This window comes from Capricornis sumatraensis, chromosome 8 (genome assembly GCF_032405125.1).
Source record: "Capricornis sumatraensis isolate serow.1 chromosome 8, serow.2, whole genome shotgun sequence".
In the NCBI taxonomy this organism is placed as follows: domain Eukaryota; kingdom Metazoa; phylum Chordata; class Mammalia; order Artiodactyla; family Bovidae; genus Capricornis; species Capricornis sumatraensis.
The window spans coordinates 48,117,113-48,138,489 of NC_091076.1; the positions used below are offsets into that span (position 1 = coordinate 48,117,113).

The 21,377-nt window shown below is 43.2% G+C and overlaps 1 protein-coding gene across 2 annotated transcripts in view; it reads left to right on the forward strand.

Annotated features, from left to right (window-relative positions):
* The window catches only part of FAT3 (FAT atypical cadherin 3), a 648,324-nt gene that overhangs the window by 381,183 nt on the left and 245,764 nt on the right, over nucleotides 1-21,377 (forward strand). For both annotated transcript variants that reach the window (XM_068978441.1, XM_068978442.1), the window contains exon 3: nucleotides 20,732-20,793. In XM_068978441.1, coding sequence (XP_068834542.1) covers nucleotides 20,732-20,793 — 62 coding nt within the window. The remainder of the gene's footprint in view (nucleotides 1-20,731; nucleotides 20,794-21,377) is intronic.

The following is a 21,377-nucleotide window of genomic DNA, read 5'->3' on the forward strand; positions in this document are numbered from 1 at the left end:
TGAAGCAGGAATCAGCCTTGCAGGTCTGGGGAGAGTGGAGGCAGGTAGGGAGATGGATCCTGGCCAAGGGAACGGGGAGGACAAAGGCTTAAAGCAGAAACAAGCTTTACATGTTCAAAGAAAACAAAGAATTGCTAACTGAGTAGCTGGAATCTGGTGACAAAAAATCAGTTTTTTTGGAAAATAAAACTGAATTTGTTAACTATTTGAATTTGTTAAAATTTTGCTTTCAAAAGATTAACAAGGGGATACAAAAGAGGACAGAACCTCAGGAGACAAACCCTCCGATAGGATCCAGCAGAATCCAAATGCTAGTGGTCTGGTCTTGGCAGAATTCCTAACAGAACCATGGATCCCTGTAGGTCTCCTTCAGGTAATGGGGGGTCCCAATAACAATTTAATTGATCATACAGCAGCTCAATGGCTTAAGACAAAACACTATCTACATACCACTTTTGCACTTTTCTGAAGCAGTTTTGCAATGGGAAGATTTAATGTGGCCCTAAACCCACTGTGAACTGGAAAGCAAGTATAAACACTTATCTGAAGATGCTTTTCCAGTGAATGGAATAGAACAGGAGATAATTAAAAGAAAAAAATCATTCTTAAGCTTTTTCAAGTATTCTGGTTAAATGACAGAGTCATTTTACTTTAAGTAGTGCAAAGTAAAATTGAAGAAGAAAAGAAGTGCTGTGTCTTTGTGGTTAAGAATGAGGATTCCTGAGTCAGAAAACTTGCTCAAGATTCAAATCTCTCACTAACTGTGTAACTTCTACGAGTTGCTTGGTCTTTGTTGTTGTTGTTGCAGTAAAATTGCTTTGCTGTGTTGTTAGTTTTTTCTATACAAAAAGTAAATCAGCTATATGTATAATGTGTACATATATCCCCTCCTTCCACCTCACCTCCCATAAGTCACTTGGTCCTTCTGAGACTCCATCTCTTCTTCATCTGCAAAATGGGGTTGATAATAGTATTTACAACTTAGGAACAATATTTTAGAATTGCCAGGATTAAATGAGATGTTGCAGGCAAAGTGCTCAGCATATTATCAACCACATGGAGAATAATTCATGAAATGGTATGTCATTAACTATTTTTTTTTAAATGTGTGACTGTGTGAGGAAGACAAAAAAAAAAAAGCAAGAAAGTGGTTCTGAGTGGTTCTGAACACGCCTGTTGCCTAATCGTGGCTAAGCATTGTGGTATCTGACAAGATGCTGCTTCTTCCTGGGCTTTAGTTTCCTCATCTGCAAACCCAAGGGATGTCAGGCCAGGTAGTAAAGGCCCTCAGATGCATCTGGCCTTGAACATCTACTGTTTGAATAAGTTCATCACAGAAACCTGGTATTCAGTTGTGATCTAAAACTATGTGACCATTGGTCCTGACTTGCCTAAGACTGGGGGGTTTCTTGGGATATAGAACTGGGATTTTCAGTGCTAAAAACCAGGATATTCTTGGGAAATGGTTGCTCACTCTCCAAAAGTGTTGCTTCTAAGAGGAGGCAAAAGCAGTGGAGTGGGAACTCTGGTTAAATGATATTTGACTGGCGTTCTCTTAGCATTACCTATCGGTCACTTTATTAGGTTCAAGTACTTGCTTGCACCGTGGGCCTGGTCCCTTTCTTCTGAGCCAGACAGGAGTGGAGAGAGGACTTTTCCCATCATCACCTACCATGCTGTTTCATGACATGTAAAAATGCTTCCATGTTAAAAGTTAAGAGAGTGCCTTGCAGAGCTAGCTGACTGAGTGCTTGTAAGCAGAAAGGTATTATTTTCTTTCCATTTCCAAGAATAAATAATACGGAATTTCAAGGTTTCCCAGAAGATGTTCTGAAGTAACTTTGGAATAAGACTGGGGTCCTTCTTTCCTGTGTGCTTTCGTTACCAAGTCCAAACTTGTTCTGATCTCTGTGTGACAGGACAGTAAATCAAGAGGTGAGATGTTGGTGCTCTCTGTGGAAAGCAGAATACTGAGAAGATGGTGAACTTGTGTGCAAAAGAAGCCTCTTATCCGAGCTGGAATTCAAGCATCCCTTGTGCTAATAGGAGAAGGGGTGTGGCTGGTTGCTGCAAACTTCTTGGTATAGGAATCCTTTGTTCTTGCAGCTGTCCATGTAGGCCGGGTCATGTGTTCTTACAATTCTTCAGCAAGACAAGTGTTACTCTCTGTTCAACAGCTTTTTATCTCTATATGAATGGAAAAGTGTTATATCTTTAAAGGTCAGAGCCTTTAGAATGGACTATCCTGTATATTTCGGGCTATAGGCAGCATTCTTAACATGTAGCAAAAGCAATAGAATACAATGTTTACAGTAAAAGCAACAGATGTGATGTGGAGTCAGATTTGTTCTTCGCCACTACACCTTTCCTGTCCCATCTTCATACCACGAAAGGTCCTCTCTTCCTTGTCTAGCAGACAAACTGCTTGTTTCAACCAAGAGACTCCATGCTGAGACGGGTTCCCTTGCTTTCCCAGGTAGAGTTCAAGGCGGACTCCTCTGTGCCCCATGTTGCCTTTCTTCATAATTCTACCTGCTTCTCGAACAGTTTAGTTATAATTATTTATCCACTGCCAGTACCGTCAGCGTTCTCAGAAGGCAAGTACCCTAGCTGCAAGCAGCCCTGGGACAGGAATAGTAGTTCACGTAATATTAAAAATTCAGAGCCAAGAATGGCTGATGAGACAGTGGAATGTATCCTTCCCTCTGTCCTGTCTGCTGCTCTGGTTTTTAAATGCAGAACCTTTTAGTGATTTTCTTTTCCATGGGAAAAATGAACCTCATTACTCTAATTTCAAACCTTAGTCTATCTAGCACCAGTTCCAGGTCTTCTAGAGGCAGGATACCAATGTGACTCACAAGAATGAAAATTGAAGCAAAATTAAATAATCCTGTTGAATGGATACTAAGCCAGGCGCCAGTTCCATGACACATAGCATTGACATGTACAAGTACTAATTATCCACTAATTACAACCACAGCAGAATTGAGCTCATTTTCACTGAGAAAGAAGGACTGACACAGTGTTGTGAATGGTTTAAAAATCCACTGTCAGAGCCTGTATGCACAGACATTTGTTCAGAAGATACTGAATTTCTCAGTGTCAGCCAAGACGGTGACATTTTACTTTTAACATGGGTGGCATGTTTACTCGGCTTGCTGGTTTTTAAATCAGCGTCTCATGTTACTCACCCACTACAAACTGGTAGCCCCAAAGAGAGGATGCGAAATTGCTGAAAATGTAGAGGAAACACCTTGACGATTCTGCTTCTGGCCTCCTTGCCGGGGGGCGTGGGAGGGGAAGTCAACCTTGGGATGACAAGGAAAAGAGTAAGACAGAAAGCTGAACACGGCTGGGCAGCTGACCCAGCACCAGAGGCGGCCCTCACTGTTCCCACCCCTGAAACAGGAGGAAAGCCTAAACACGCTTCAGCCACCTCTTCCAAGGGAACCTGTAGGAGGAAGGCCTAGCAAATGACTACGGTATACCAGCTTAAGGGCACACATTTGAAAGTCATACAGAGCTAGGTAGTGGCAATGTAACTCTCAATAAATGACATGCATTTACCTTTATGTTGATGTTTTTAATAAACACGGAATAATCAAGATCTAGAGACAGATGCTACGGTGGTCTCCAAGGCTGCCCACCTCCCCACAACTTCCCCGCACCAGCGCCACCCCTGTAGAACCAGTATTTACTGCCCTCTGATTTTACCCCAGCTTTTATTCTTTCAGTGATTCACTTACTTGCCAAGTCTGTCAGGTTTATTGTGGTTTGTTTTGCTTTTCATTGTCTGAACAAGAAACTCAAATGGCACCTAAGTCACTCTTTCACTAAGACGTGGCTGAGCTGCCCCGTTAGTACACTCCTGTTACTAGGTTATCGGTTGCATTTTGGAAGGATCAACAGGTTAGTGTCCACCCGGGTGTGCAATCCTACAAGGCCCTGTGACTCCTCTCCCATTTTGCTCTTCATTTCGGAGCGCTTGGTGGATCCCGAGGAAAGAGGGCTTGGCTGCTTTGTCCAGGCCCCTCTCTGTGTGTCGCAGCACGCCCCCGCCCCGCCCCCCGCCGCCACTGTTTTATTGTTCTTTGGAAAGTGAAACATGGGCAGAACCCGCTCTGGCAGGTTGGCAGTTTCTGCTTATATGTGACAGATTCTTGGATAAATAACATAACTTAGTTAAACAAAAAGTAAAGGCAAAAGAGAAATAAAATACATGTTGGAAAGAGTCAAGAAAAACTCATTAGCATTGGCAATCTGCCATCTCCCCCCATTAACCTCAATTAACCACGCAGACACAGACTCCGACATATAATACCAAAAAATGTGGCTTTGTGAACTTGTAATGTTGTATGTTGAAAACCCAAAATACTAATTATCACAGCACATAATTTCATTTTAAGTTTATTTGGAAGCTTTTCCCCAAAGGCATGGAAGCTTTTGTAAGTCATAATATAAATGCTGAATGCTCCTTCTCAAGTGTGTGGACCATTCCCTGCTTTGGGTGGTACTACACGTACCTGTGATCACATACACTTCCATGCACACTTTCTGTCGGATAGTTCATTCATCCAATAGACTAATATATATTGATCACCATCCATAGTCCTTTGAAAGCTATAAAGATTAGCATGGGTTCTTAAAAACTATTCCTTTAATGAACATTAAATGAATGAAAATATAGTGGCCCTGGAGAAGCCAAAGTCTGTTGAAGAAAGCAAACATGCAAACAAAATACAAAGTGAAGAAGCTATAATGGAATCGTTCATAAATTTCTCTACAGAAGAACAGAGGGAATATTCAACTCTTTCCTGAATCGATAAGGCATTTTTTTTTCTCAAGGAGTTAGAAAGTATTCTAATTCCTCATTTATTTCCACTTATATTTTTAGAGGAAATAAATGGCATATATTACTTGTAGCATGGAAAAAGTTAATTGCTTCCTCATTAAATCACTACTATGTTACAGAGGAAGAAACTGAGACACATAACATTTTTAAAGGCTCGCACAAACTTGCTGCATTTATTGAAAAATGATTGACTACAAATTTCATTATCCTTGCAAGAGATGGTACGGCTCCCCAGAAAAGAGGAGCACCATAAACTTCCATTAATTCAGATTGATTTTGAGGAAGATTTTACAGAGGTTGAAAATGCATATTCGAGAATATTTCAGGAAACGCGTGTTTCCTCCTTTCAAATATGCACATAAGGTTAATGCTACTATTAACAAAATGTTGCCAAACAAAAGACCTGCTTGGACAGACTCTAATGAATAGTTAACGTAGGCCATTTGCAATTAGAACATCAAAATGGGGGTTGTTAAAATTAAAGTGCTTTGCAAATGGTTTGTCTGGAGTACATTAAATATTCTCCTGGGACCTTTCCACCCTATTAATTTACCTGGGTAGTACAAAGGTAAACTTCAACCAGCCACAGAACTATTACAGATTCTCAGATAGCGAGAATGAAAAATAATGAGGTTTTATAGTGTACAAAAATGTAGGACAAAAGGAAACGATTGAATTATGTGAAAATTAACTGGAAAATGTGTGATATTTTTTAAAAAGTGTTGTCAGTCTTCTGATAACTTTGAAAGCTCTCCATAATGAGTGATGTTTCTCCCAGATTTTTTTAATTGGGTTTCAAAACATGGCTCCTACCTAAGACCTCGTAGAGCAAAGATGATCTTTAAGGACTGCATGCCTGTAGAGGACCTGTGTGTTTTCAAGATTTTGCACATCCTCTGAGTAATTTGCACTTTACCCATCCTCCTGATTTTATCTGTCATGTGAAACCAGCTGTAGAGAAAATTATTTGCAGTGAAATCATTTCTCCAGGGAGTGCAGTGGTTGTTTTTCACACCTCTGGAGTATGGCAGAAACGAAACAACTTTGTGGTGTTCATTGGAATAAGCAGAAGGAAACTGCAGCTTTAAGTTGCTTGGCTATTACATTTTCAAACATTGTCAGAGGTGACCAGTCTAGAGACAATAAGGTTTTCCTTTACAGTGTAATCAGAAATAGCATCCCATTGCTCTTTGGGTTTTTAATAAAAGTAAAAAATAATGCACTGCTTTTATAGATGTGTTCCTATTTTTAAGAACAGCATCTGCTGCATGCAAGGCCCTGTGCAAAACAGTTCATCTGGATCACTGCTAAGCAAAAGCCTATTAGGGAGTTATTACTATCCCCACGTCAGACCTGACGAGACTGAGGTCAGAGAAGTGACGTCATCTGTCCTTGGTCACACAGCTAAGAAAGAGCAGAGCCAAGATTTAAACCTAGATTTCCCTTTGGCATTAACCTTCTGTCTCAGGTTTGACATTTTAACCTCCTCCACCATCTCTGTTTTCGGAATCTGATTCACCATTAAGGGCCCAGGACAAGTTCAACTTATTCCCTCATCTTTTCCAGTTGTACAATTCAGCAGTCTTTCTTTCCTCAGGCTACCCACAGTCGTGCAAGGCATGTATTAGCTCACACCTAATGTCACAGTTATTTACATGCTGATTAAATTGTTAGTTCCTTGAGGGCAAATATGGGAGCTTACTGTTGTAAGATGCTGTTGTTTCCACGTGGCTCTTGCCACTGTACCTCCTAGAAAAATATGCTTCTGTGAGAAAGAGGTCACATCACATAGAGGTGGGGTTTGCTGCTGCTAAGTCGCTTCAGTCGTGTCCGACTCTGTGTGACCCCATAGACGGCAGCCCGCAGGCTCCCCTGTCCCTGGGATTCTCCAGGCAAGAACACTGGAGTGGGTTGCCATTTCCTTCTCCAATGCAGGAAAGTGAAAAGTGAAAGTGAAGTCACTCAGTCATGTCCAACTCTTAGCGACCCCATGGACTGCAGCCCACCAGGCTCCTCTGTCCATGGGATTTTCCAGGCAAGAGTACTGGAGTTGGGTGCCATTGCCCTCTCCGAGAAGTGGGGTTTAACACTCTGCTATAAGGATCCTGGGGCTTCCCTGGTGGCTCAACACTAAAGAATCCGCCTGCCAATGCAGGAGGTGAGGGTTTGATCCCTGAGTCAGGAAGATCCCCTGGAGGAGGGCATGGTAACCCACTCCAGTAATCTGGCCTGAGAAATCCCGTGGACAGAGGAGCCTGGTGGGCTACATCCATGGGGTCAGAGAGAGTCAGACATGACTTAGGCACTAAACTGCAGCGAGGATCGTGAGGGCCAGGAGACGCTAGGCGAGGAGCAGCACCGTGTGAGAGAGAGTGCCAGGGCCAGGACGCCAGGCGGTGACCGGGTGATCCAGAGTTAGGGGGGCACACCAGGCCAGCCCCAGAGCTGAAGTTAGAAGAGACCTGGCAGCCAGAGTTCAGTCGTTTTTCCAGAGAGTTCACAACAGAACCTTGCAGAGTTCAGAGGAAGACATGCTGGAGGCCATGTGCCAGGTGCCTCACTTTACTGACCTTTCATTGTTTTGTATTATAAAGTCAAGTGTTGTTCATTCTGGGGAAATGAGACGATTTAGATAAGCCAGAAAACCTGACTACCACAACCCCAATACCCACTGGGGCTTTCCTGGTGGTTCAGATGGTAAAGAGTTTGATCCCTCGGTTGGGAAGGTTCCCTGGAGAAGGAAATGGCAGCCCACTCCAGTACTCTTGCCTGGAGAATCCCATGGATGGGGGGCCTGGTGGGCTACAGTCCACGGGGCCTCAAAGAGTCAGATATGACTGAATGACTGACACTCACTTTTGCAATACCCCTTGATAATATCTGTATATGCAGTGATTCTCAACTCTGGCTGACTATTGCAATCATCTGGAACATCTTAAAAATCCCTAGGCCTCTATCCATACTACATAATTCAGAATGATGGGACCCTGGCATCAGCATTGTTACTGCTCCACGGGTGATCCTTGTGCACAGATTGGCACGGCAGTGGTCTAGAGTCAAGCTCCTCAGAATTCAGCGTGAGGCGCATGTCCTCACGGTCTGGGAGGGCCTGCGTCTCTGCGTTTCTAACCTAGCTCCCAGCTGGTGCTGATGCTGCTCTGCCATGCCACACTTTGCTACTCACTCTCCTTTCAATAAAATTTAACAGTGCTTGGATGAAGAATTTCTCATGAACAAATCTTTGAACAAGTTGTTAATATTGAAAGTGCAAGCATCAGTTTCTCTGTCAGATAATAGGGTAAGAAATAGAAATTTCACAATTTTTGTTGCCCCGATATTTAGACTCTACTGATGGAAATCTCAAGATGGCCAGGAAGCAAGTTTAGACCATTGGACACATACGATACCCCAGGGATGATTCTTGGAGCTAATAATAAGAGTAACATTTTTGAGCATTTAATGTGCCAGGATTAACTTAAAACTCAGCATTCTAAAAACTAAGATCATGGCATCCAGTCCCATCACTTCTTGGCAAACAGATGGGGAAAAAATGAAAACAGTGACAGACTTTATTTTCTTGAGCTCCAAAGTCACTGAGGACGGTGACTGAAGTCTTAAAATTCAAAGACGTATGCTCCTTGGAAGACAAGCTATAACAAACCTAGACAGCATATTAAAAAACAGAGACATCACTTTGCCAACAAAGGTCCATCTAATCAAAGCAAGGATTTTTCCAGTAGTCATGTACAGAGGCGAGAGTTGGGCCATAAAGAAGGCTGAGCAGCAAAGAATTGATGCTTTCGAATTGTGGTGCTGGAGAAGACTCTTGAGAATCCCCTGGACAGCAACGAGATCAAAGCAGTCAATCCTAAAATAAATCAACCCTAAATATTCATTGGAAGGACTGATGCTGAAGCTGAAGTTCCAGTACTTTGCCCACCTGATGTGAAGAGCTGACTTATTGGAAAAGACCCTGATGCTGGGAAAGATTGAAGGTGGGAGGAGAAGGGGACAGAGGGTGAGATGGTTGGATGGCATCACCAACTCAATGGACATGAGTTTGAGCAAACTCCGGGAGATGGTGAAGGACAGTGAGGCCTGGAGTGCTGCAGACCATGGGTTCACAAAGAGTCAAACACGACTGAGCGACTGAATGAGAACAGATGTGCCAGGAACTGAGCGAAGCATTTTAAATTAACTATTAGGGCATGGCAACCCACTCCAGTACTGTTGCCTGGAGAATTCCATGGATAGAGGAGCCTGGTGGGCTATAGTCCATGGGGTCACAAAGAGTCAGACACGACTGAGTGACTAAGCACAGCACAGCATTTAATTTAATAAGCCTCATTTTACTTCAAGAAGCTAAATAATTTGTTAAAAACAGAAAGCTGCCTTGGGCTGGTATTGAGTTGTGAAGCAAGGCAGTCTGATGCCAGAATTTAGTACTGGTTACTTGATGGTACATGATGCCCCTCAGGCTAGATAATCTTTACAACCCATCCATATAATGTAATTTAAATTGCCAGCCACTTCCTTATTTTGATCATCCAATATTCAGAATTCTGCAAAAAAAAAATATCTTGGCAGAAAGAGAAAGGGGTGGCAGGCGCCATATTGCACATCTGAGCACACACATCAGTGGCGTGTTAATGGCACCTCAAATGGCACCATTTCATGTGACATCCCTAATATTGGTTCACCATCTGCAGCTTAATTTCTCTGAAGAAATCCAATATGGCATTCAAGGTTTAGCTAAATCACCTAAAGACTTCCTCAGGTGCATAAATACTTCTTCATCTAGGCTGAATCATGAGGCTGAGCCAAAGGGCTGTGTGAGCCCGGGAGGGAAAGAGCCATGAGGATTGGTAATGAGGCGAGGAACTGAGGGAAGGACAGATGGGCCTGGTAAGTATCCAGGTATTCTGACAAAACGGGTCTCATATACAGCATCTCTCAGTTCAGTTCAGTTCAATCGTTCAGTCGTGTCTGACTCTCTGCGACCCCATGAACCACAGCACTCCAGGCCTCCTTGTCCATCACCAACTCCTGGAGTTCACCTAAAGTCATGTCCATTGAGTCCTAAGTATGTGTGTGTGTACACGTGTATGTATGTGTGCATATGTGGGTATATGTGGCAGGACCACCTGGTATAAGAATTACTCAGAGGAGGCAGCCTTTGGAAATATTCTTAACTGTACAGCCTCATCTTTACTCCTCCCTTGTTAGCTACCATCTTATCTTTCACCCTGATGACAAGTTGCCTTGACCCAGATCCCCTAATCGATTTTGTCTGTAATGAGCAGTACAGAGAGGGAACAGGGTTTGCTTGAATCTCAGAACTCTCCCTCCAGGCTGCAGACAAGTCCATCTGTCATCTAAGGCTGATGGAGGTGCAAGGTATGAACCAGCATCAACACTTTCCTTCACAAGCTGGCTTTCCCCCTTTGCTACCTGTGGCAGCTATGGGATCCGAAGTGGGAAGTGTTTCTGGCAGAAGAGCACTGCCCTCAGCTTCCCCGCTACCCACTCCAGTGCTCTTGGGCTTCCCTTGAGGCTCAGCTGGTAAAGAATACGCCTGCAATACGGGAGACCTGGGTTCGATCCCTGAGTTGGGAAGATGCCCTGGAGAAGGGAAAGGCTACCCACTCCAGTATTCTGGCCTGGAGAATTCCATGGACTGTATAGGCCATGGGCTCACAAGGAGTCAGACACACCGAGTGATTTTCACTTTAATTTTCATTTTTCAAGGCAGAATTGGGAAATGCTATCCATTGGCTTGCAAAGGAAAACAAGTGAAACTTACCTGTGGTGGAAAACCAGCGGCTGTGAACCATGTTGGACACACAGAGTCTTCATACTTATGTTTAAGATGCACTCTCATGTATTGGGCTTCCCTTGTGGCTCAGAGGTTAAAGCGTTTGCCTGCAAGGTGGGAGACCCGGGTTCAATCCCTGGGTTGGGAAGATCCTCTGGAGAAGGAAATGGCAACCCACTCCAGTATTCTTGCCTGAAAAATCCCATGGATGAAGGAGCCTGGTAGGTTACAGCCCACGGGGTCGCAAAGAGTTGGACATGACTGAGTGACTTCACTCACTCACTCACTCACGTATGCAGTTTAAAACTTGTATTAGCATTTTGGAAATCACTATAAAGAAACATCCAAGGTGCATGCTTAAAGCTCCACCATTGATTTTCCCTATCAGATTTTCTGAAGGAAATTTAATAGCAGCGCTATGCACTTAATTGAGTAACTCCAAATCTTATATCAGATAAAACAAAACTAGTTAAGAAAAAAACCTGATGGGGCCAGTTCCCAGAATCCTTTTGTTAACCTCCCTCATAATTGGTGTTGTATATGCTTTTGTCTTTCTGGTTATTCTTTTCTTTTCAAAGAAACATAGTCCAAACACACATTATTTAGTCTTTTTTTAAGCAAACCTAATGCATGTCTTCACTTCAGCTTTAATTTTTTTTCTACGATACTGAAATTTGCATTTACTGAGTCCCTTTCATTCTCTCCAAATTCAGTGAATAGTCTTATGTCTATGTGTAAATATTCCAGGGAATAAGGCTTTCTAATGTGCTGAAATGAGATGTAGAGAGAGTTTCTGTTACAGAGTCCAAGTTCTTACTGCTCAATACAGGTTGAGATGAGTTGTTGCAACAAGGAATGGCGACTATTTGGATGGCCAGCAGACTCAGAAGATGGTAGACAAATGTCGCAAAGTACTATTTTACCTGAGTTAGAGATTGTGTTCATTTGAAAAGAGGAAGGGGTGTGGCTGATTGGTGTGAACTACTTGGTGCTGGAATTCTTTGTTCTTGTACCCGTCCACAGAAGTCTAGTCACAATGTTCTTATAAACCTCCAACAAGACAATTGTTATTTTCTTTTATGCAGCATATTAATCTCTAGATGAATGTAAAAGTGTTTATATCTTTAAGGGTCAAAGCCTTGAGAATGGACTATCAAGTATATTTCAGGTTGTAGGCAACATTCTTTTACAAAGGTGCAGAGCCCTGGAGCAAAAGGCATATATCCAATATGGAGTCAGGTTTGTTCTCTGTTTCTAGAAGTTAGAATTTTGTAGAAAAGACAGCAAACATGAAAATAACTAGGTTTTTTTTCCCCTACTTAAAAACATGCATTCATAGATAAATGGTGTTTTTATTTTGCTCCTTTTGAGAAATATACATGTGGGTATTAAGTGTTAATTTTGTGAATAAATAAAAACCAGAACACAACCCCTCTTGCTTTACCGGGGTGACCTTCCCATGTCCTACACAGCTGGACTCAGTTTCATCGAGAAGAAAGTGGGGTCCAGTGAGGGAGCCAGAAAGGAAGAATGATTGCTTTTAATGTTTCTGTATTACTGTAGACTCTTCACATTGAAAAGAGACTGTAGGACATTGCTAGATGAAGAAACAGTTCTAGAGAAGAAAAAATAAAAGATGTGACCTCTCTAATCTCATAACCGGTCACTAGCAGAGCTGAAACTGGGTTGCAGGTCTCCTGGTTCCTGGGTGGGTGGCTTTGCCACAGCTCTGCATTCTTGTCTGCTAAGAAGACAGTGAAAAAGCTTCAGTCAGAGTCCCTGGGTGCGTGGCATGGCTCCGTCTTGGCTGGCCTTGGGCAAGTTATTTCTCATTTCTTCCTCAGTTTCCAGAGTCAAAATAGCTCCTGTTTCTTGGAACTCTTGTTCATTTAAATCAGATCGTGTATGCAAGCTGTTTGGTGCTAATGTTTGGCACACAGTACTCAGTAAATGTTGGATACTACTGTATTATTATTTACTTACCTTTCTCCGTGAATTCATTAGAAACCAGGACATGGGAAGACTATGGAATAAGCACATAGTTGCTGTGGCTAACATTAAAAATCTTTAACCAACTTCGGAAAATAAATAAATTAAAGTCTATCAGGAATGGTTTTAATGACCTCCAACTATCAGCGTGGAAGAGAGTGTCCAAAAATTGGGAAAACAGTAAAGTTATTCAAGGAATGGAAGAAAGCATTCAGATAACCTTACTTCTATGCTTAGGAGCTATGTGACGACTCTGTATAAGGCGATGCTGAGAGTCCTGGGGGACTGACCACTCCGTATAAGGCGATGCTGAGAGTCCTGGGGGACTGACCACTCCGTATAAGGCGATGCTGAGAGTCCTGGGGGACTGTATCCATGTTACCCTCATTCAAACAAGTTTTGCTTGATACCTTCAATGTACCAGGTTCTATATTAAATGCCAGAGGCACAGGATAAATAAGATCTATTAACTACCTTTTGCTTATATCCTGTTTGGGAAGATTGATTGCTTAACAAAAAATTAGAGCCAAATATTGGTTTCTGTACTGTAGGTGTGTGCGTGTGTTGTGTGTGTGTGTGTGTGCGCGCGCGCGCGTGCGCTAGTCGCTCAGTCATGTCCAGCTCTTTGCAACTCCGTGGACTGTAGCTCACGAGGCTCCTCCGTCCATGGAATTCTGCAGGCAGGAATACTGGAGTGGGTTGCCCTTCCCTTCTCCAGGGGTTCTTCCTGACCCAGGGATTGAACCTGGGTCTCCTGCATTGCAGGCAGATTCACCATCTCAGCCACCTGGGAAGATCTTCTATACCAGTAGTATTTCTTTTAATTAATTTATTTTTCAATTGATGGATAATTGCTTTATAGAATTTTGTTTTCTGTCAAACCTCAACATGAGTCAGCCATAGGTATACATATATCCCCTCCCTTTGGAACCTCCCTCCCATCTCCCTCCCCACCCTACCCCTCTAGGTTGATACAGAGCCCCTGTTTGAGTTTCCTGAGCCATACAGCAAATTCCCGTTGGCTATCTATTGTACATATGGTAATGTAAGTTTCCATGTTACTCTTTCTGCACATCTCACCCTCTGCTCCCCTCTCCCCATGTCCATAATTCTATTCTCAATGTCTGTTTCTCCACTGCTGCCCTATAAGTAAATTCTTCAGGACCATTTTTCTAGATTCTGTATATATGCATTAGTGTACAACATTTATCTTTATTTTTCTGACTTAATTCATTCTTTATAATAGGCTCTAGGTTCATCCACCTCATTAGAACTGACTCAAATGTGTTCCTTTTTGTGGCTGAGTAATAGTCCATTGTGTATATGTACCAAAACTTCTTTATCCATTCATCTGTCAGTGGACATCTAGGTTGCTTCCATGTTCTAGCTATTGTAAACAGTGCTGCAATGAACAGTGGGATACATGTGTCTCAGTTTTGGTTTCCTCAGGGTATATGCCAACGAGTGGGATTGCTGGGTCATATGGCGGTATACTAGTAGTATCTTTATATTCAACAAACATAATGGCACTGATCTAGGTTCCTGAGCTCAGCTGGTGACCCACCCAAACAAAACCTTCCTACCACTGGGGTCCAGAGAGATGTCCAGACAATAGATGAGTTACATGCAGCCTGCTGGAAGAGGGAAGGTCAGAAAATGATTTGCAGAGAAGGTGACATTTGAACTTTCTGGAAGGATGATGAGAGGGTTTACCAGATAGTCGGGGTAGGCATGGCGACATGGTAAGAAGAGTAAATGGAATATGGAAAAAGGGAGTAAACACTAATTGTAGCTCACAAGGCTGTTATTCCAGTTGTATTTGTAATACCAATCTCAGCTTCCAACAGTTCTGGAAAATTATGCTGAGCAAAGACCTGCACAGCTTCAAGCAGCACTTAAAGAAAATGTCAATGTCATGGCACTAGATTACACAGCTGCGACCCAGGACACCCACAGGGCGGAAAAGCAGGGGAAAGATGTCATCCTTTTGAGTATCACTTCTCTGACCATAACTACTTAGAACATTTTGAGTTCTTTTCTGAGCAGGCAGCCCCATTTTCATGCTCAGCCTATTTCTCAGAAAGGTTGTTAGATTCCCCCATTTCCACAACAACAACAGAAAAAATCAAAAGCAGTTCTTTTTAAAGTAATTGCATGGTTCCAACCATATGCTCTCCCCTTCTCTTTACTGAGTATCATTCACTTAGGACTGGCGTAATCCCCTCCTAAATTGGAGGTTTGCATATGTAATTATATCAAATGATGTGTTTGTTTATATCTCCAAACCACTTTCAAAAGCTTGCCTATGATTTATCTTTGAAATTCAATTTCATCATGTCAGTCCCCAATTTACTGCGCCCAATGGGTCTACAGTTACATGTGTGATGTACGTGCCTCTCACTTGCAGAGATTACACAGTGAGGATGCCTTCCACAGTGATGAATCAGAGCAGTTGAAGAGGGAATTGCTCTGTTTCAGGCTCTGCCCTGTTCTAAGGCTCAACTGCATTCAGCTACAACAAAGCTGTTAGAAGGGAAGATGCAGCTTTGGCAGTTTTGTCTAATTCCTCTGGTCTGTGAGAGATGGTCCACCTCATTCCTGTGTGACTGCAAAGCACATTGTGCTGCTGAAGCCCCATGCTGCTGCTGCTAAGTCACTTCAGTCATGTCCGACTCTGTGTGACCACATAGATGGCAGCCCACCAGGCTCCCCTGTCCCTGGGATTCTCCAGGCAAGAACACTGGAGTGGGTTGCCATTTCCTTCTCCAATGCATGAAAGTAAAAAGTGAAAGTGAGGTCGCTCAGTCGTGTCCTACCCTTAGAGACCCCATGGACTGCAGCCCACCAGGCTCCCCTGTCCGTGGGATTCTCCAGGCAAGAGTACTGAAGTGGGGTGCCGTAGCTCATCATAAGTATGTACCTTTAGAGGGAAGAAAACTTTTTCCCCTCCTTGCTTTAGTTGACCCTGTCTTGACAACAGGGTTTAAGTGCAAATAACCACCAATTGTTACTTTAACCCAAAATGTTCTTTTCATTGTATTTATGTTCCAGATTTCCCATGGACAAACCTGATGGATCTATTCATTCCAATCCTTCTTCCTACCAGATTTGTAGACTAACTCACTCATTCATTCATTCAATCTTAAAAAATATAGTGAAATATAGTGAAAAATATGGGTGAAATATAGTCATTCAATCATTTAAGTATTTTTAAAGATCTGTCTCCTCCAAAACTGAAAGACTTGTTAAAATCTAAAGGCAGAGTTTATGATCTCCTGTTGATTTTTAAACAGCTTTCCTGATACATAATTTATGTACAATAACAATCGCCTATTTAAAAGATACAATTCACTGGCTTTCAGAATACTTAGGGAACTGTGCAGCCGAAACCCTAATCTGTAATTTTAGAGCATTTTCATCAGCCCCCAAGAAACTTTGCGCCCCTTAGAAGTCACTGTGTCCCTTGCCCTGCTTCGTCCCGTTTCCTACTAATTTTCACTTTTTAAAATTGATTAAGTCATTTTCGGCTGTACTGGACCCTTTGCTGCCCTCGGGCCTTCCCTGGCTGCAGCGGGCGGGGCTGCTCTTTGTCACAAGGGCGCAGGTGTCGCTTGCTGCAGGGCAGGGACTCTCGGCGCGCGGGCTTCAGTAGGCTCAGGGGCTCAAGGGGCTCAGTGGCCCTGTGGGATCTTCCCAGACCAGGGGTCAAACACATGGCCTCTGCCTTGGCAGGTGGCTTCTTTACTACTGGGCCACCAGGCAAGTCCTGATTTTCACTTTGACTTAGAGTTTTCTCCTATGTTTTAGATCTGTGAAAATAAAGGTGATGGAAACCCAGAGACCTGAGCCCTGCGGAGGTTTCCTTGCCTTTTCCTCCAGGAACGGAAACTCTTTGTCTTTCTCGTAGCTCTGGGGTCACTGTCGTGTGTGTTTTTGTCAGACTCTCCAGGAAGCCCGTCTTCTCTGTGGGCTAATAAGTAAGTGAAAAGCACACCCTGGGGAAGGTAGGCAGAGGGAAGGGAGCCACCTGCCCCCCGCTTGCACACGGGCTCTGTGGCAAGTGGCTTTCCTCAAGAATTACCCTCGGGATGGGTGGGAGGGGAAGCTGACCTCCTTCCAGAGCGCCGTCACCACAGTGGGCCCACTGCACAGCATGCACAAGGAGGACCTGGACTGACTCAGGAGCCCACAGAGGGGCAGAGGGGAAGGGCTGCTCAGCCTCTGTCTGGAAAGCAGCAGGCGAACAGGAACAGAGGCTGCCAGCCCGCTCACCCCTTTATAGCCTCCATATAACAAGCGTTTCTCATTCCCACTGGCACCTCTCACAGAGGAGGCTCCTTGAAGAGGGGGTGAGGGCTGCAAAAGCCTTCTGACCCCTTTCAAGAACACAGTTACTTCTCACTTAGAAAGAGCTTCCGTGACAAATGAGCTTGTGGAACAGCCTGACCTGAAAGTGAAGGCGTCAGATTTGTGTGTTAGGCACTCGCTGGTGTGACATGCTGACCCTGAGTCAGTATGACTCATAGCAGGCTCCTCTCTATTCCCCCCGATCACCTCACCCACCAGTGCATTCACACATCTCCATGTCCGCTTTGCTCACCCGTCTCTCTCTCTCTCTCTCTCTCTCACACACACACACACACACACACACACACACACACACACAATGAGCCCAAGGTCTGCCCCAGATGCTAAAGCTGCTCAGTGTATTTCATTCTTGGATGGGAAGAAAAACTCATGTCAATAAAAGGTCATGCTGAAATTCAACAAAGAATACTGGCATTGCAGAGAGCCTCCTCGTAGAATCAGAGCACTATCTCAAGGCATCATCCCGAGAGATTCAGAGACAGTAAATGAAGGATGGAATGGGGCACAGAACCACATGTTCTGAGTTTCCAGGAGGTTCTGATGGGCAGCTAAGGAAGGGAAGTTACTGATTCTCTCCCTGGAAGTTTCTTTTTTTTTTTTTTTTTTCAGGGAAAGAGTTTTGTTTTTTTATTTTTTTTATTTATTTATTTTTTTTTTTACTTGTTGAAGCTGAACATTTTATTTTTATTTTTTTTTCTTTTATGGTTTTGGGTTTTTTTTAATATAAATTTATTTATTTTAACTGGAGGTTAATTACTTTACAATATTGTATTGGTTTTGCCATACATCAACATGAATCCGCCACAAGTATACACATGTTCCCCATCCTGAACCCCCCTTCCTCCTCCCTCCCTGTATCATCCCTCTGGAATCTATCTACCTCTCTGCCTAGTTGGCTGTGCCAAGTCTTTATAGCCTGTGGGGTCTTTGGTCTCTGCTGCAGCATGCCGGATCTGTGAGCTGCGGCATGCAGAACCCTCAGTTGCAGCATATGGGATCTAGTTCTGTGATCAGGAATTGAACCCCAGGCCCCCTGCATTTGGAGCACAGAGCCTTAGCCACTGGACCACCAGGGAAGCCCCCTACCTTGAAACTCTTGACAGCAGTCTTTCCCGTCATCTGTGACAATAACTCATTTTTATACTCAGAAGTGCCTAGCCCTGCACCATTCACATAGAGGAACTCAGAAAATAGCTTTAACTGAGCACTGAAGACACACCCCCTCCCTGCCCGCAGATGCTCTCCCCACACACAAAACAGTGCCTCCTAAACAGCCACGTTCTAAGCCTGTAGCAAAACTGAAGATCAGAATATGAATGATCTCTCTTTTCCACAGCAGCTTTTCTGAACTGACTGCTAATGAGTCTCCAGTTTTGTTTTAGGCCACGTGCTTAGGTGGACACCAGGGCTTCTGAAGCAGAAGGCAGGTCTTTCCCATGAAGCCACTCTGTAGGTCTTACTGGGAAAATACAGACATGTGAGCAAAGAAGTGTAGTAAAAGGCAAAGAATTATAGTGTGGTGGAGTACAGTTGTTCTGGTAGTATTTATCAGACCCCTAACTCTGGGAGAAAGGGTCACCTCTCTAACATCTGAGCTAAATTTGAAAAATCTATGGATGAAGCAGAAAGGTGGGGGCACATTCAAGGAAACTTTCACGGAAAGGTAGACCATTGGTGCAAGGGGAGCGTGGGTTTCCCTCCCATGGGAGTGTGGACAGATGAGAGTGGAGTGAGTGGGGTTCAAACCATATCCCTCAGTTTGGAGCTCAAACCTAGGCATGCCTCCTGGACCCTGTCAAACCTTAGATTGGAAATTGAACCCTCTGTCTTTTAATTAAAACCACTCACATGGTGTCTGGACTTAACTAAAGTTCAGGTTCTTTATGTCTCAATGCAGAAGGAATTCAGCAAGAGACAAAGTGACAAGTAAGAAGTCGATTTAATTATTAATACAGGATGTTTGTGAAAGATACAAGCAGGCAGGCAAGGGGGCTCTGCCTCATGAGCTAAGTGGGAAAGCAGGTTTATGTAGAGAGAGACACATTCCACAGAGAGAAGGCAGTCCATCTCAGAAGGCAGCAGAGACCTTGAAATGTGCAGTGGTTAGTTTTTACAGGTCAAGTAATTTCATGGGCTAACAAGTGGGAAGATTATTCCAACTATCTGGTGGGGATTTCCACAACTGGGTCACACCCACTTTTTGGCCTTTTATGGTCAGTCTTGCGACTGTCATGAGGCTGTGAGTGTGTCATTTAGCATGCTAATGCCTTACAATTAGCATATAATGAGGCTCAAGTTCTACTGGAAGTCAGATCTTCCTAACCCTAACTCTAACAGCCATGTTACTTCCAGTAGAATTTTATTTTCAAGGCCATGGGGAGCCATTTAACCCCATTGTAGTCTTTTTATGGCTTTCGCTAAAGTCCCATGGGTGGAAGAGCCTGGTGGGCTGCAGTCCATGGGGTTAAGAGTCAGAAACGACTGAGTGACTTCACCTTCACTTTTCTCTTTCATGCATTGGAAAAGGAAATGGCAACCCACTCCAGTGTTCTTGCCTGGAGAATCCCAGGGACGGGGGAGCCTGGTGGGCTGCTGTCCATGGGGTCGCACAGAGTCGGACACAGCTGAAGCGACTTAGCAGCAGCAGCAGCAGCAGCAGCAAAATCATGTACTCCATCCACTACCGGAAAATAAACACATGAACGCCTCAGCAGATTTTGATGACATACCTTTTCCATATTTCATGCACTTCACCAGTGTTAGGTAAAAGACCAGGACACCAAAAGAGTGTCTAAGCATAGGTCAGTAGCCCAATTAGAGGGTCTTATTTTCAGGGACAGTGTGGAATCAAGAAATGGAATGTAAATTTGACCTCCTAATTGCCATTTAAGAATAATCATGGTAAAATCTGCAAAAGACAAATTGGATGGCCTTGAAAGTTTTGTCTTCTCCTTCCCTTTTATTTGTCTCTCTGCTCAAAGGGACGATTGATTTATGAGAAATGCCATTCATAGGAGAGAATGTTATTTCCAATGGAGAACTTATTTTGTATAAAGATTAAAACAAATAAAGAGATAAAGCTACAGCATGAGATATTTCATATATTAGGTATTAAAGGAAAGAAAAACTTGTTTTGTGTAAAGATTTAAACAAATAAAGCAAAGTGATAAAGCTACAGCATGAGATCTTTCATATATGAGTAAATTTTAAATAATTATGTGTATAAGTAATCACTGCAAAAATAACCTTCTTTGTCAGTATAACCAAAATATTATATAAGCGTAAAGAAGTTAAATAAGAAAGTTCTGTTTCATAGCCTGAATCTAATCAGCAATCTATTAATTGTTCAAGAACTCTAAAATCTTCAGTGAGGTTTCTATGGCAGAATTTCAGTCATATATGCAAATAAATTATTGAAATTCCTCATTACCAGAAAAACAATTCTTCTATAGTGAGGTTCCACATGCCCAAAGTGATCAAAATACCTCAACAGTGGAAAGCAGAACCCAGAAACAAATTTTTCGGGTTTTCTTTGTCAGTTTCATTTTGTTCAGAGTAATTCTGAAACCATCTGACTGTCGCTGAGGACTGGTGAGTTATACTGTTCCCCCTGGCTTTTGCTTTTCCTTTAACTGGACTTGCTTCTCACACTCAGTAAGCTGCTTGCCCCAGATATTTACAAGTCAAATATTCTCATTTCTACACAGGTCTGATTACAACAACTTCAAGGAAATTGGATCGAGAACAGCAGGCAGAACATTTTCTGGAGGTAAGCGCATAGAGGGAGCCGATATTCATTAAAACTGACTTTCCCTCAACTACTTTAACCTTCTCCGTGAACTGGAGCTTGAATGTGTGTGAACAGTGGGTTGCAAAATGAAGCTATTTCTCTTGGGCTGATTGGTTCCAAAGCTGGAGATTTCTGGTGCCTTCCTGTGAATGCACTCCAGTGTGCTGAGAGTGGATAGTGGGACCTTTGCCCTTTCTGAAAAGCAAGAAGATGTATCGACAGCTCTGCCTTGACTTTGGGCCCCTTTGTCAATAATCAGAGAAGAAAGTTCAGGAGCAGAGCCTTGTAAGCCATCGTGGCCTCAGAGGTAACGCCGAAGTGCAGCAGTTAGTGTGAAGCATGCCCTTTGTGAAGAAGGGCACTGCCAGGCTCCTCATTTCTTTTCTTGGGAGAGACCGAGGAAGGGAAAGCTGGCTGATTCACAGCCAGAGAGGACTCTTTCTGAAACCATAAAATGTGCTCCTATAATTCATTGAGACAGAAGCAGCAATATAAACTGTAATAGCATTATTTCTGGAGAAAAAAACACACAAAAACATAAGGCAAGGGATGAGAAAATAGAT